General features: G+C 42.5%; 1 protein-coding gene across 1 annotated transcript in view; it reads left to right on the forward strand.

Moving 5' to 3' along the window:
- Positions 1 to 12095, forward strand: part of MSH3 (mutS homolog 3) — a 119278-nt gene extending 107183 nt beyond the window's left edge. The window contains exons 21-24 of the mRNA XM_064439017.1: positions 791 to 977; positions 1184 to 1313; positions 1639 to 1813; positions 4960 to 12095. Of these exons, the coding sequence (XP_064295087.1) occupies positions 791 to 977; positions 1184 to 1313; positions 1639 to 1813; positions 4960 to 5068 (601 nt within the window). The 3' untranslated portion in view covers positions 5069 to 12095. The remainder of the gene's footprint in view (positions 1 to 790; positions 978 to 1183; positions 1314 to 1638; positions 1814 to 4959) is intronic.
- The last annotated feature ends 1180 nt before the right edge of the window (positions 12096 to 13275 follow it).

Genomic DNA, 13275 nt, shown 5'->3' on the forward strand with positions numbered 1-13275 from the left:
ATTGTATACCTGTGTAATTAGTGGAAATAATTGTTATCTTGTTACTGCCTGAAGGAACTAACTGCTATATCTGGATGCACGAATACTTGGTCACATGAGTGTCCACTCTATCTCTACATGGAAGTTCTAATATCTGATACTTTCAGGGGTTGTTAGCGTTTAAAATTAGAAGTTTAAACTAAAACAAAAAAATAAAATTCATTTTCACAGCTACCTTTCCTGGAATCCTTCTAGTGAGCTGAATGGTCTGAATTCCCCAGGTCATTTTTAAGGGAAGAGCAGGCTGCCTTGTACAGTTTTTTAAGATTGAAGACCTGCATGCTAAGAAATATCCCCTTGTCTACCTCCTCTTTTTCTCCTGATTCCTGTAGTTGATGTGGGATGCTGAGATTTCTGTCTGTGGATTTACCTTCAGACTAGATTACTGATGGCCTGCAAAAATACAGTCTGTCTCTATGGTCTAACCTCCCCCAGATGCCCACAGAGTCTGTATACCCTGTCTTCTTGGGCAATGCATGCAAGCCTGTATTTAATGGTTCATGAGGAGTTCCCTCTGGACTTTTCAGTCTCTTAGAGCAACCTCACATCTGCACTATGTGCTCTTGTTGCCTTTTCTCCTAAGCAGTAGCTTTTTCTGGAAGGTGAATGTTCTGCCTCGTTTTTTCTGCTCTGCTTGGAGCAGAAACAGGAGATTTATAACAAAATGGTTTCATTATCATGATTTTTTTCCCATTGTTATCTGTCATTTATTTGAACTTAATAAATTGATCTGATTTTTATCTGAATACAGAATGGGTGCCACAGACAACATCTACAAAGGCCGAAGTACCTTTATGGAAGAACTGACAGATACTTCTGAGATAATAAGAAAAGCAACTTCAAGATCACTAGTAATTTTGGATGAATTGGGAAGAGGAACTAGCACACACGATGGAATCGCTATTGCTTATGCTACACTTGAACATTTTATTAGAGATGTAAGTGTTCAATATGACACACGCTTGTGAATGCTTTTTCAGCCTGTTTGGTAGGCTGACTTTGACATGGTGCATGTATACTTGTAGAAATGTGGCATGTCTAAACTCAGAGCAAAGGGGTGTGGATAAAGGATATCAGTGCTTTGTTGCTGTGCTTAAAAAAATTTACATGCAGACCTTCTTATGTGTCTGTTTCATTGTTGTAGGTAGAGTCACTGACACTGTTTGTCACTCACTATCCCTCAGTTTGTGAGCTAGAGAAGGCGTATCCAGAAAAAGTTGGTAATTACCACATGGCTTTCTTGGTGAATGAGGAGGAAGGTGCTGAACAAAAAGGTACAGTATAAATCCATCTGAGATTTGGTTCTATAGGTATAGGCAGAAATTGTATATACACATATACACAAGAAAGTCTGCCTTTTAAAACACCAGGTAAAAGTATATTAAAGAGTTTTTTCATACTCACAATAGGTAGGTAAAATGTGTGGTTTCAAGGAAACATTCTTCTTTCATATTTTTTCAATGGACTAAATCATACAGGAAGCATGAATGATAATGAGATTACAGGCTTTGCCATTTCAGTCTTTGGTTGACTAATTTTATTAATATAATAGAGGAAGTTTTGATTTTGTTTTGGTTGTTTTTTGTTTTGTTTTTCTAGGATCTGAAGATGAAGAGAATCCTGAATTTATCACTTTTCTTTATCAAATAACTAAAGGAGCCTCTGCAAGAAGTTATGGGCTAAATGTTGCCAAACTGGCAGATATTCCTGTAGAAATCTTGAAGAAGGCAGCTCTCAAATCAAGGGAGTTGGAAAGAAAAATGAACACAAAAAGGTCAGAACAATTGTGATTTTTTTTCCCTAATGAAACTTCAGCTATGAATTGAAGAGTATTTCACACAATGTGCATTAAAAAGAACAGTAGGAGTTATTTCAGATATCCTCCTACCTTTCAGGGAAGAGACAGTGAAACAAAACTTAAAAAAAAAAATACTTAGGAAATTGTGCTATCCGTGTCAATAAAAGCTTTAGATTTTATAGTCAGCTATTATGTCAGAGGTTAATTGCTGCCCTCTGAAACAAGACTGGAAAAAACTAAATGCACGTTGAACTACCATTAGGAATAAATTATTTTTTATTTTCTTATGGCAAATACCAGCAAACTTACTCTTCCAGGTATGTATTTTCACTGTTTTTAGGGAGACAAAATTAAAATACAACTATCTTCTAATAACTACGTCTGTTCTCAACAGTGATAGTGGAAAATGTTAATAGATATAATTTAGGAAGTATATTATTCACTTTGGAACTTGAAATTGTATTTGCGTACTGTAGTGTAAAAGGAAATGCAGATATTCTTCTGGTTTACATATTTATAATGTATTTTGATTGCCCCCTCAACCACACAAAATTTTACTGAAAGACTGGGGTTTTAAATATTTTTCTGATAACCAATTTTCATTTAGGGTATATTTACCTTATATATTAGACTAGTTACAAAAATTCCCATGTGTATCAAACAGCATCACCTTCATAAAACCTGTGACATTATGTACATCGTTTAGATATAAATACGTACTAGTATTCAGATTCATTTCCACTGAATTTTTTGTCGTCATTATTTTCAGTGGCAGTCCTATCAGCAAAATTCAGATAGCCCTTTAGGAATACAATAAATCAAGATCTTTGTTGCCTGATGGCCATAACTAATCCTGACAGAATAATTTCATATGAGAAAATTTAAGTACTAATTATCTGTAGGTACAAGCAGTTCTTTTGAAACTTAGCAGTGCTTAGCACTTAACACCAGTTTTTATCCCTGTTAAGAAAGCAAAATAGAAACATTCTATTGAAAATACATGAAAGTTTATGGGAAAAATAATGTGGTAGCTCATGTTAATTGGAAATAGTAATCCAAAATTGACAAAAGTAAAACAACAAATTACTGGCAATGTCTTAACTCTGTTGTTATAGGATACACAGGGTTCTAAAATCAAGAAAAAATTGTTGTTCAGAAAGGTGAGAATATGAGCTGGAAGGCCAGAGTTCCTGTGTAATGAAATTAAGATGTGAAATAACATAATATGTCCTTTTGGTTTATCTTCACTTGTTCTGTGAAAATCATGCTAACACATTACTTGGACAGGGCACAAATAGAGTTCTAGCATGTATCCATTGCAATTAACTCTCCTTTTAGCATACAAAACCTATGAGCAGTAAAAATAGTATGCAATGATGTTGTTAGACTGATTTGCAGTGCCCATACAGGGGTGGAGTGAGGGCTGACTGGGCAACCTTAATTATGAGACTTAATTGTGTGCCATTTATCACCTTTCGAATATGTAAGCTACCATCTGTATTTTAGCTTTTGGTGTGTATCTTGCTCATATTCTTAGAGTGAAAAAGAATAAATACTTAATCTAAAGCTGTGATGAGTCCTTTATCCTGACTTATCACTAAGGCTGGATGCCACAGAATGGCACATTTCACTGCAGGGTGCTGCCACCTGAGCTACACAAGTGCACATACCTAGGAGGGACCGGCTGGAGCAGGCACCCCCAGGCCCATCTCCTCAGGCTGCTGCTGGGGAGGGTGCTCCCTGACCTTTTCTCCATGGTGTCAGGACTGACCACATGCATAATCGCAAAACAGGCCAGGTCAGGGATCTGATCCAGCTGAGAACTCATTCTTTCTCCAACTGATATCATGCAAGCTCAATTTCCTGACGTTACATGGGAACAGGCATTACTACCTAAAGAAGGAAGGGGTGGGAGAGGGAAGAGGAGATGGCCCTTGATTCTGGCAGCAGCTGGTAGAGTAAAGGTAACCTTGGGACCGCAGCCCTACCTGCCAGACCAGCCTACCCCGTCTGAAGTTTAATACTTTTGCTGCCCCCTTTAATGAGAGACAGTGCTATGTAGGGGGTCAGGGATAAGGGACATCCACAGCGGTTGCTAATTCATTGGGTTTGACCTGTACCAGGTTATTCCTTCATTGTATACCTCTTGCATGCGCTATGGAGGGAACTTCATGCATCTATATAAACCTGCAGCTCAAGTCAGTGACAAATAATTTAAAAATAATAATAAAAAAATGAAATGTGTCTGATGATTTCACAGTGCATAAATTATTGTATTACATAATCCCTCATTTGTCTAGTTCTCCTGTGTAGGTCATTGCAGAAATATTTTCTTTTGTATGCCCCTGTTTATTTTCACTTATTGCCGTGATGTCAATGGTGTTCTATACCTTCTCTCCAAAGGAGACGTTAACAAATTTAAGAATGGGTATGGTATATCTGTAGTAGAAAATAAAAACTGTTATGATCTTGGGAATCAAACTCAGACCTGTTCATAGCAGTGTACTTGTGCTGTGACAATACCCACAGGCCAGCTGCCTTGTCTTATTTTTTTAAATCACTTTCATATTATTTAAGAAAATCCACTGGGTAATTCCATCCAGTCTTGACATCTTTGTCATCAGGAATGTGTGTTAACCCATTTTAAATGTCTTGTTCTTGTTTGTCACAGCTCTTATACGTCCTTCTTAAATCAAAAGTTATTAAAAGGAAAATAGGAAGGATGTGTGTGCTCATTTATTTTGAAAATGCGTTATCTCTTTATGATTCTACCAGTGCAAATTTATAGGAACTGAATGCTGAAAATTAAACTGTGCAAACTACAAAACTATTTATTTCCTTCAATGGTTTACTCTTGCTCAGTCTTTTATTTAAACTTGTCAGTGTTTCTGGTACTGTAAGTTAGTTATAAAATTAAATTGTTGACTATCCTAGAGATGGAATACATATATTGGAAAATGTTAACCAATTTTTTAAAGATCACATAACATTTTGAGCTATGCAAACTGCTGTTTTTGACTGTGTGTAGAATTTTGCAGATGACTGTAGGGCTTTCAAGGTTTGATGTGCTTAATTTAAAAATGTGTCTGTATTTTGACTTTTTTTTCCTTTCCCCCACTCAGAAAAATGCTGAAGTCCTTTGCTGAAGCATGGAAGATAAATGATTCTCAGGATCTACAAAAATGGAAAACTATGTGGGAATCTGAAGATGAAAGAAAAGACAATTCTTAATCCTCAAATCATGCTTAAAGATGGAGAATATTGGAGATGCAAAATATACGTCTAGAGACTAATAGATTCTGTCAGCCTGTAGTTCTAGGTGCATTAAGTTGACTCCTCTGCCTTTTGAGAGATGAGGTGCTTCATTGTCGTATGATGCCCCACGTCCACTTCCAGCTTGTATGTAACTTTCTCACTCCACTGTCCTCACCTGAAGTGCTTTCCCCACTTTTCCTTAACTGCAAAACTACTGGCATTGGATTTAGTTTCTAATATATTTAGAAAACATGGAAAATTATGTTAGTAAATTTTATTAGATAAATCTTTTATAAAGAATGTCTTTTAACTTTACTGTACTTCAGTTTCTGAAGAAGTATTCCTCTGCGTTGGGAAAATGTAGCTCAGTCCTGACTGCTATACTGCTGTGTTGGGAAAATGTAGCTCAGTCCTGACTGCTATACTGCTGTGTAATCAGTAAGAATGAATACCATAGAGAGATTTTTGTTGTTATTCTAAAATTAATGCATTTAAAATTCACAGGTTTTGTAGAGCACCTGCTAAATTTTATGTGCACAATGAACTGAAGAAAGTGTGTGTTATGTGGCTGGATAGGAGAGTTTAGTTTCTACTGATGAGATTGATGATGGTTCCACTAGTAGTTTCCAAAGTAGTAGCACAAAACATGCATTGACTGTGTTTCATTTTCCCTTTTCTTCATTCTCCTACACACCTGCTTCCTTTTCAGCTTCAGTTTTTCTCCTGATCTTGGCCCTCTCTGGCACAGTCGGAAGAAAGACTTACTTTAAATAATGTTGGAGTATTGTAAGATGAGGTGAAGGAGGCAATTCAAACTATGCAATTGGCATCCCCAGTGCTCTGTCAAATGCAGAGTAAAGCTGGGAAAAACAAATGTCTTTTTATTATTTGCAGTTATCAAGTCCAAATTTCAAATGGGAATGTAATATCCAAGTTGGTTTTCCTTTGTAAATGTGCTGGTTTGGCTGAGAAAGAGTTAATTCTCTTCATTGTAGCACCTGTGGTAGTCAGGGGCCTTCCTGGCTTCCCACACTCTGCCACATGGGCAAGAGAGGCGGGGCCACGGCCAAGATGTTCATTCCATGCCATGTGACACCATGACCAGCACATTAATGGGGCAGTTGGCGCACGGGGGGCGGTTGCGACTTGGGGACTGGCGGTGTCGGGTCAGTGGGCGGTGAGCGGCTGCATCACAGGCTGTTGGTTTTGCTGGTTCATCCCCCCACCCCCGCCCCAGGTTTCATGCCTCTCCTTGTTTTCCTTTCAATTGCATCATGGTTGCTGTTGTTATCGTTTTATTTTAATTATTAAGTTGTTCTTATCTCAACCCATGAGCATTGCCCTTCCAATTCCCTCCCCCGTCCCACCAGTGTTGGAGTGAGCAAGCGACTGTGTGGGGCTGAGTTGCCGGCTGAACCACAACAGTCTCTTTTGGCGCCTAACATGGGCCTCAGGGTTTGAGATAAAAACAGCTGCTGGTCACAGCACCATGTTCTCATGTTTGCAGTTCATGTTATGGATTGATGTTGGTTTCTTTAGATCATTAGTGATGTTTTGCCTAAGAAATTTGTTATGCAAACACTGGTTTTCAGCTTTATCTGGTATTTGGGGTTTTTGCTGGAACGGTTACGGTAGTTTGGATACCACCTTGTTGAGGCAATTAGCAATTATACCTCCTCCCCTGAGAGATTTTATATGGAGGAAATACAGAAGGGTATCTTTGCTACTTTCTTCTGTGATGTCTCCACCTTTATTGCAACAACCTTTTTGTATCGTGAACATCCTTGGGTAGCTAAGATACACTTACTGTTAGGTTTTGGGCATGTTGTTTTGGTTTTGACTAAGGTTAGAAAGCAACTTAAGAATATCACTCAGAGATCTGCCCCAAGGCTTGATAGTTATGAGCGGCAGGGCATGTGGGATAGCATGGGCAAATACCTAGGGCAGGGGGTAACCACAGTGTTTTGGAGTTTCACCCCTGAACAAGAGCAGAATCCTGAAAAACTAGCAGAATATTTGGAGAAAGTATGTTGTTACGCTGGGAACTCCAGAGAGACACAGATAACTGCAACATGCTGGGGTCTGGCCCATGCATACCGAGCCCTGCTCAACCGTATTCAGTGCTCCAAAGGGGAAGAGAAGATCTCTGGATTGCAAGACAAAGTGACAGGCACTGCGGCCACTCAAACCCCCAGGACAAGCACTGTGGCTACTCAAACGCCCACGATAGGCACTGGAGCTGAATCAGAGAATCAACCCATGCCAGTGTCAGTTGCCCCCATACACAAGAAGAAATTTTGGTAGCAAAAGTCAACTCATTTAGAAAGGGATGATGAAGAAGCAGGGCCATCACAATGAGAAGAGGAGGAAAAAGTTATAAATAAAATGGAGACGACCTGATTCCTGTCCTTGAGTGAGCGGAGATATGCAAAAAGATTTCAGCCATCATCTAGGTGGGCAGATTGCCACCTGGCTGCTCCGATGCTGGGAGAACAGGGCCAGTAGCCTGGAATTTAGAGGGGAAAGAAACCAAACAACTGGGATCCCTTTCTGGGGAAGGGGGCATTGACAAAGCAGTTGGAAAAGGGACACAAGCCCTCAGATTATAGAGGTGACTCCTGTCCGGAGTGAAGGAAAGGTATCCCTTCAAAGATGATGTTACATGTCACCTAGGAAAATGGACAACTATGCAGAAAGGCATCCAGTATCTAAGGGAATTAGCTGTGCTTGAGGTGATTGATGGTGACCTGGACGATCAGCTGTCATCCAGAGATCCAGATGAAGCCGAGTGCGCATGACCCATGTGGTGGAAGTTTGTACAGAGTGCACCATCCTCGTATGCAAACTCATTGTCTGTAATGTCCTGGAGAGAGGACGAGACACCAACAGAGGCAGATGTGACTGATAGACTCTGGGATTACGAAGCAAATATCTCTTCCTCCCTCATCTCTGCTATGGAGAAACTATCCCAAGAGGTCCAGCAACTCAAAGAAGATATGTCCTGCTCCCCACCTCTCCTAACAGCTGAGACACTACTCTGTAATAAGCACCCTTTGGCTCAAAGGAGAGGATGCACACCATGGGCCACCCTATGGTTCTACCTGCGTGACCACGGAGAGGACATGAGGAGGTGGGATGGAAAACCTACCTCAACCCTAGAGGCATGGGTTTGTGAGCTGCAAGGAAGAACAATCACTCACAGGGGTTCTTCTGGGAAAGCTGCTGCTCCAATTTCCAGTAAGCAAGTCCCCATACAGAAAAGTAGAAGCGCTGATTTTATTTCTGAGCTTAATAGAGAGACTCTTGATTCACATTTACAGGAAGTGAGTTGCAAGACCGAGACTAGAGGGGCCCTGCCTCCAGCCAGGTGGAGGAAAGGGATAACCGGGCTTACTGGACTGTGTGGATGTGATGGCCTGGCACATCTGACCCACAGGAGTATAAAGCTTTAGTGGACACCGGCGCACAGTGCACCTTAATGCCATCAAACTATGTAGGGGCAGAAGCCATCAGCATTGCTGGAGTGACAAGGGGATCCCAAAGGCTAACTGTATTGGAAGCCGAAGTGAGCCTAACTGGGAATGAGTGGCAAAAGCACCCCATTGTGACTGGCCCAGAGGCTCCGTGCATCCTTGGCATAGACTACCTCAGGAGAGGGTATTTCAAGGACCCAAAAGGGTACAGGTGGGCTTTTGGTGTAGCTGCCTTGGAGACGGAGGGAATTAAACAGCTGTCTACCTTGCCTGGCCTCTCAAAGGACCCTTCTGTTGTGGGGTTGCTGAAGGTCAAAGAACAACAGGTGCCGATCGCCACCACAACAGTGCACCGGCGGCAATATCGCACCAACAGAGACTCTCTGATCCCCATCCATGAGCTCATTGACTGACTGGAGAGCCCAGGAGTCATCAGCAAGACTTGCTCACTCTTTAACAGTCCCATATGGCCAGTGCAGAAGTCTAATGGAGAGTGGAGGCTAACAGTAGACTATCGTGGCCTGAACAAAGTCACTCCACCGTTGAGTGCTGCTGTGCCAGACATGCTAGAACTTCAATACGAACTGGAGTCCAAGGCAGCCGAGTGGTATGCCACAACTGATATCGCTCATGCATTCTTCTCAATCCCTCTGGCAGCAGAGTGCAGGCCACAGTTTGCTTTTACTTGGAGGGGTGTCCAGTACACCTGGAATCGACTGCCCCAGGGGTGGTGTCATGGTTTTAGCTGGGATAGAGTTAATTTTCTTCACTCTAGCTGGTATAGTGCTGTGCTTTGAACTTAGCATGGAAAAAAATGTTGAGATAACACAGAGATGTTTTGGCTGTTGCTGGGTAGGGCTTGTACTAGTCAAGGACATTTCTAGCTTCCCATGCTCTGCTGGGTGCACAAGAAGCCGGGAGGGAAGGGGGCACAGCTAAGAGAGCAGATTCAGACTGACCATGTAACATCATGCCCAGTATGTTAACTGGGAGGGGCTGGCCGGGGGAGGGAGGCAGCAATTGCGGCTCGGGGACGGGCAGTGTTAGTCGGCGGGTGGTGAGCGGTTGTATCGTTCATGTTTCTGTGGTTTTTTTCCTTTTTTTCTTTCCGTTCCTTTTCCATTTTATGATATTAACAGTATTATCATTATTATCATTATTATTAGTATTAGTATTTTATTGTAATTATTAAACTGTGCTTGTCTCAACCCACAAGTTCGTTTGCTCGTCCGATTCTCTTCCCCATCCCACAGGGGTGGGGGGGGAGCGAGCGAGCGGCTGCGGGGTGTTCAGTTGCCAGCTGAGGTTGAACCACGACAGGTGGAAACACAGCACTACCATTTGCCATGGACTGATCCAGACTGCAGTGGAACAGGGTGGAGCTTCGGAACACCTTCAGTACATTGATGTCACCATCCTGTGGGGCAACACGGCAGAAGTTTTTGAGAAAGGAGAGAAAATAGTCCAAATCCTTCTGAAAGCTGGTTTTGCCATAAAACAAAGTGAGGTGAAGGGACCCGCACAAGAGATCCAGTTCTTAGGAATCAAATGGCAAGATGGTCGTTGTCAGATCCCAATGGATGTGATCAACAAAACAGCAGCCGTATCTCCACCAACCAGCAAAAACGAAACTCAAGCTTTCTTGGGCGTTGTGGGTTTTTGGAGAGTGCATATTCCACACTACAGTCTGATCGTAAGCCCTCTCTATCAAGTGACCCAGAAAAAGAATGATTTCAAATGGGGCCCTGAGCATCAACAAGCCTTTGAACAGATTGAACAGGAGATAGTTCATGCAGTAGCCCTTGGGCCAGTCCGGGCAGGACAAGATATAAAAAATGTGCTTTACACCACAGCCGGGGAGAATGGCCCTACCTGGAGCCTCTGGCAGAAAGCACCAGGGGAGACCCGAGGTTGACCCCTAGGGTTTTGGAGTCGGGGATACAAAGGGTCCGAAGCCCGCTATACTCCAACTGAAAAAGAGATATTGGCAGCATATGAAGGGGTCCGAGCTGCTTCAGAAGTGGTTGGTACTGAGGCACAGTTGCTCCTGGCACCCTGACTGCCAGTGCTGGGCTGGATGTTCAGAGGGAACGTCCCCTCTACACACCATGCAACTGATGCTACGTGGAGTAAATGGGTTGCACTGATCACCTAGCGGGCTTGAGTAGGAAACCCCAGTCGCCCAGGAATCTTGGAAGTGATTATGGACTGGCCAGAAGGCAAAGATTTTGGATTCTCACCAGAGGAGGAGGTGACACGTGCTGAAGAAGCTCCCCTGTATAACAATTTGCCTGAAAATGAGAAGCAGTATGCCCTGTTCACTGATGGGTCCTGTTGCCTTGTGGGAAAGCACCGGAGATGGAAGGCTGCTGTACGGAGTCCTACACGACAAGTCGCAGAAACTGCTGAAGGAGAAGGTGAATCGAGCCAGTTTTTAGAGGTAAAGGCCATCCAGCTGGCCCTGCCCAGTCAGAACTCTCACATACTGTGGAAGGGGATAGAGTCCGTGTAGTGCACGTAAAAAATATGCTGGGCAAAACAGTCTGGGTTCTTCCTGCCTCATGCAAAGGCAAACCCATTCATGGGACTGCTTTTGCTTGAGGACCTGGGTGCACTTGGTGGGTGATATGGGAGGGTGGAGGAGTCCGGTGTCTCAAGGGGATTTGATTTTGGGTGAAAACAGCCGAACTGAATGGCATAATGCAAACTGCTATGTAATATTGTATGTCATCTCTTCTGTGGTTGCTATATGCCATATCAATGATATCACAGTAGAAATCTCCCAATTCATGGAAGATGAACTTTGATGGAACAAAGTGCAGCAGTGATGGAAGGATGACTGACTTGGTATGCAGCAACCCAACGCCACACACACCATCTCTCCCGTCCTGAAAGACTGATATGACAGATGGAGCCCAGAGTCATGGACGGGGTGAACTCGATGGACATTTTTATGGACATTTTACAGGGAAGGTCCATAAACTAAGGGAATTATGTCTATGTATTTTGTCAAAGGATGGGATGGGAAGGGGAGGGGTGGTGTTGGTAATGTGGTATTGGATGGTATGGGACCTGGCATGGCGTAAATGGCATGGAATAAGGGGTGGATAATGTGCTGGTTTTGGCTGAGAAAGAGTTAATTCTCTTCACTGTAGTGCCAGTGGTGGTCAGGGACTTTTCCAGCTTCCCGTGCTCTGCCACCACAGGGGCAGGAGGCCGGGAGGGGCGGGGCCACGGCCAAGACACCTGACCCCGACTGGCCAATGGGATGCTCACTCCATGCCACGTGACGCCACGACCAGCACAGTAACCGGGGCAGTTGCTGCGCAGGGAGCGGTTGTGGCTCGGGGACTGGCGGTGTCGGGTCAGTGGGCGGTGAGCAGCTGCATCATGGGCTGTTTGTTTTGGTTGTTCATTTCCCCCCAGCACTGGGTTTCATGCCTTTCTCATTGTTTTCCTTTCCATTGTATCATTGTTGCTGTTGTTGTTGTTATCGTTTTATTTTAATTATTAAATTGTTCTTTCCTCAACCCACGAGCGTTACCCTTCTGATTCTCTTCCCCATCTCACCAGTGTTGGAGTGAGCGAGTGGCTGTGTGGGGCTGAGTTGCCGGCTAAACCACAACCATAAACATAACCAGGTGAAGTATCTTGCTGTGAAATGGACAGTGATGTTCACATATATAAACCTTGACAAATAGTTTGTTGTATTTTTTAAAAAGTATTTTATTAAGTGGAAAGAAGTGAAATATCTTGATCTTGCTATAAGGAGAAGAATAAAGTGAGGTTTTGTAATCTTTGAGGCAGGTGAACTTTTCTAAGTTTTTCAGTAAATGAGGGATTTTTTTGCGAAGTAATGCAAGCCAGATAAATATGAAATGTTATTGCAGGTGATTGAATTAACCTTTCCAATATAGAGAACTTCGTGCAGAAAAGGGTGCAATTTTTTTTAACCTGTGATAAGGAATTGCTAATCTTCACCAAAGCCTTTTTTCCAGGTTCCTCCAATGACAAAGGATCATTTAAACAAATAGTTTGTTCTGCTACTCAAATAGCAGCAATCAACACAAGCATCTCCTTCCAGAGCATGTGGTATTATTTATCTAAACTGGAAGAGCTGAAGAAGAAAACTAGTCTTCCAAGGTGTGGTTACACATGTGTGTTTACCTATGCCACACAAGCACAATGAATGTAGTACTGCATTATTGGTGCACACAGATGCAGTCCATTGGATCTAAGGACCTCTGACCATAGTCTTCAAAGAGAAGAAATGAGCTATTACTAAATTCCCATGTGCTAAATGAGCTTTTGGTGAGACTCTCTTTGTATTCAAGGGAGCATTCAGACTATGCTCTGACAAGAAAAAAAAAACCTGGATGCAGTCTGAAAAAGACAAAGAAATACAGTTAAGAATGGGGAAGTGGATACGGTGTTACTGGCCTGCTCATACTGTCAAGTACAAAGCAATTACAGCAGGCTTTTCTCTTAATGTCTGTGATCATGCTGGAAATAATGTTTGATTTTTAGCCCAGCTCAGTTCAACAATGGGGGTTATCTTGCTAGTCCAGTGAGGTTTATTCTAGATATGCAAGCTAATTATTAAAGCTACTGCTTTATTCACTGCTGATTATTATAATTCCTAGCAGATATGTAAAAAGTTGTGACCATTTGAAAATGCACTATAAGCAGATGCATACTATTATTAGATGC

The sequence above is a fragment of the Phalacrocorax carbo genome, chromosome Z (assembly GCF_963921805.1).
Source record: "Phalacrocorax carbo chromosome Z, bPhaCar2.1, whole genome shotgun sequence".
NCBI lineage: Eukaryota > Metazoa > Chordata > Aves > Suliformes > Phalacrocoracidae > Phalacrocorax > Phalacrocorax carbo.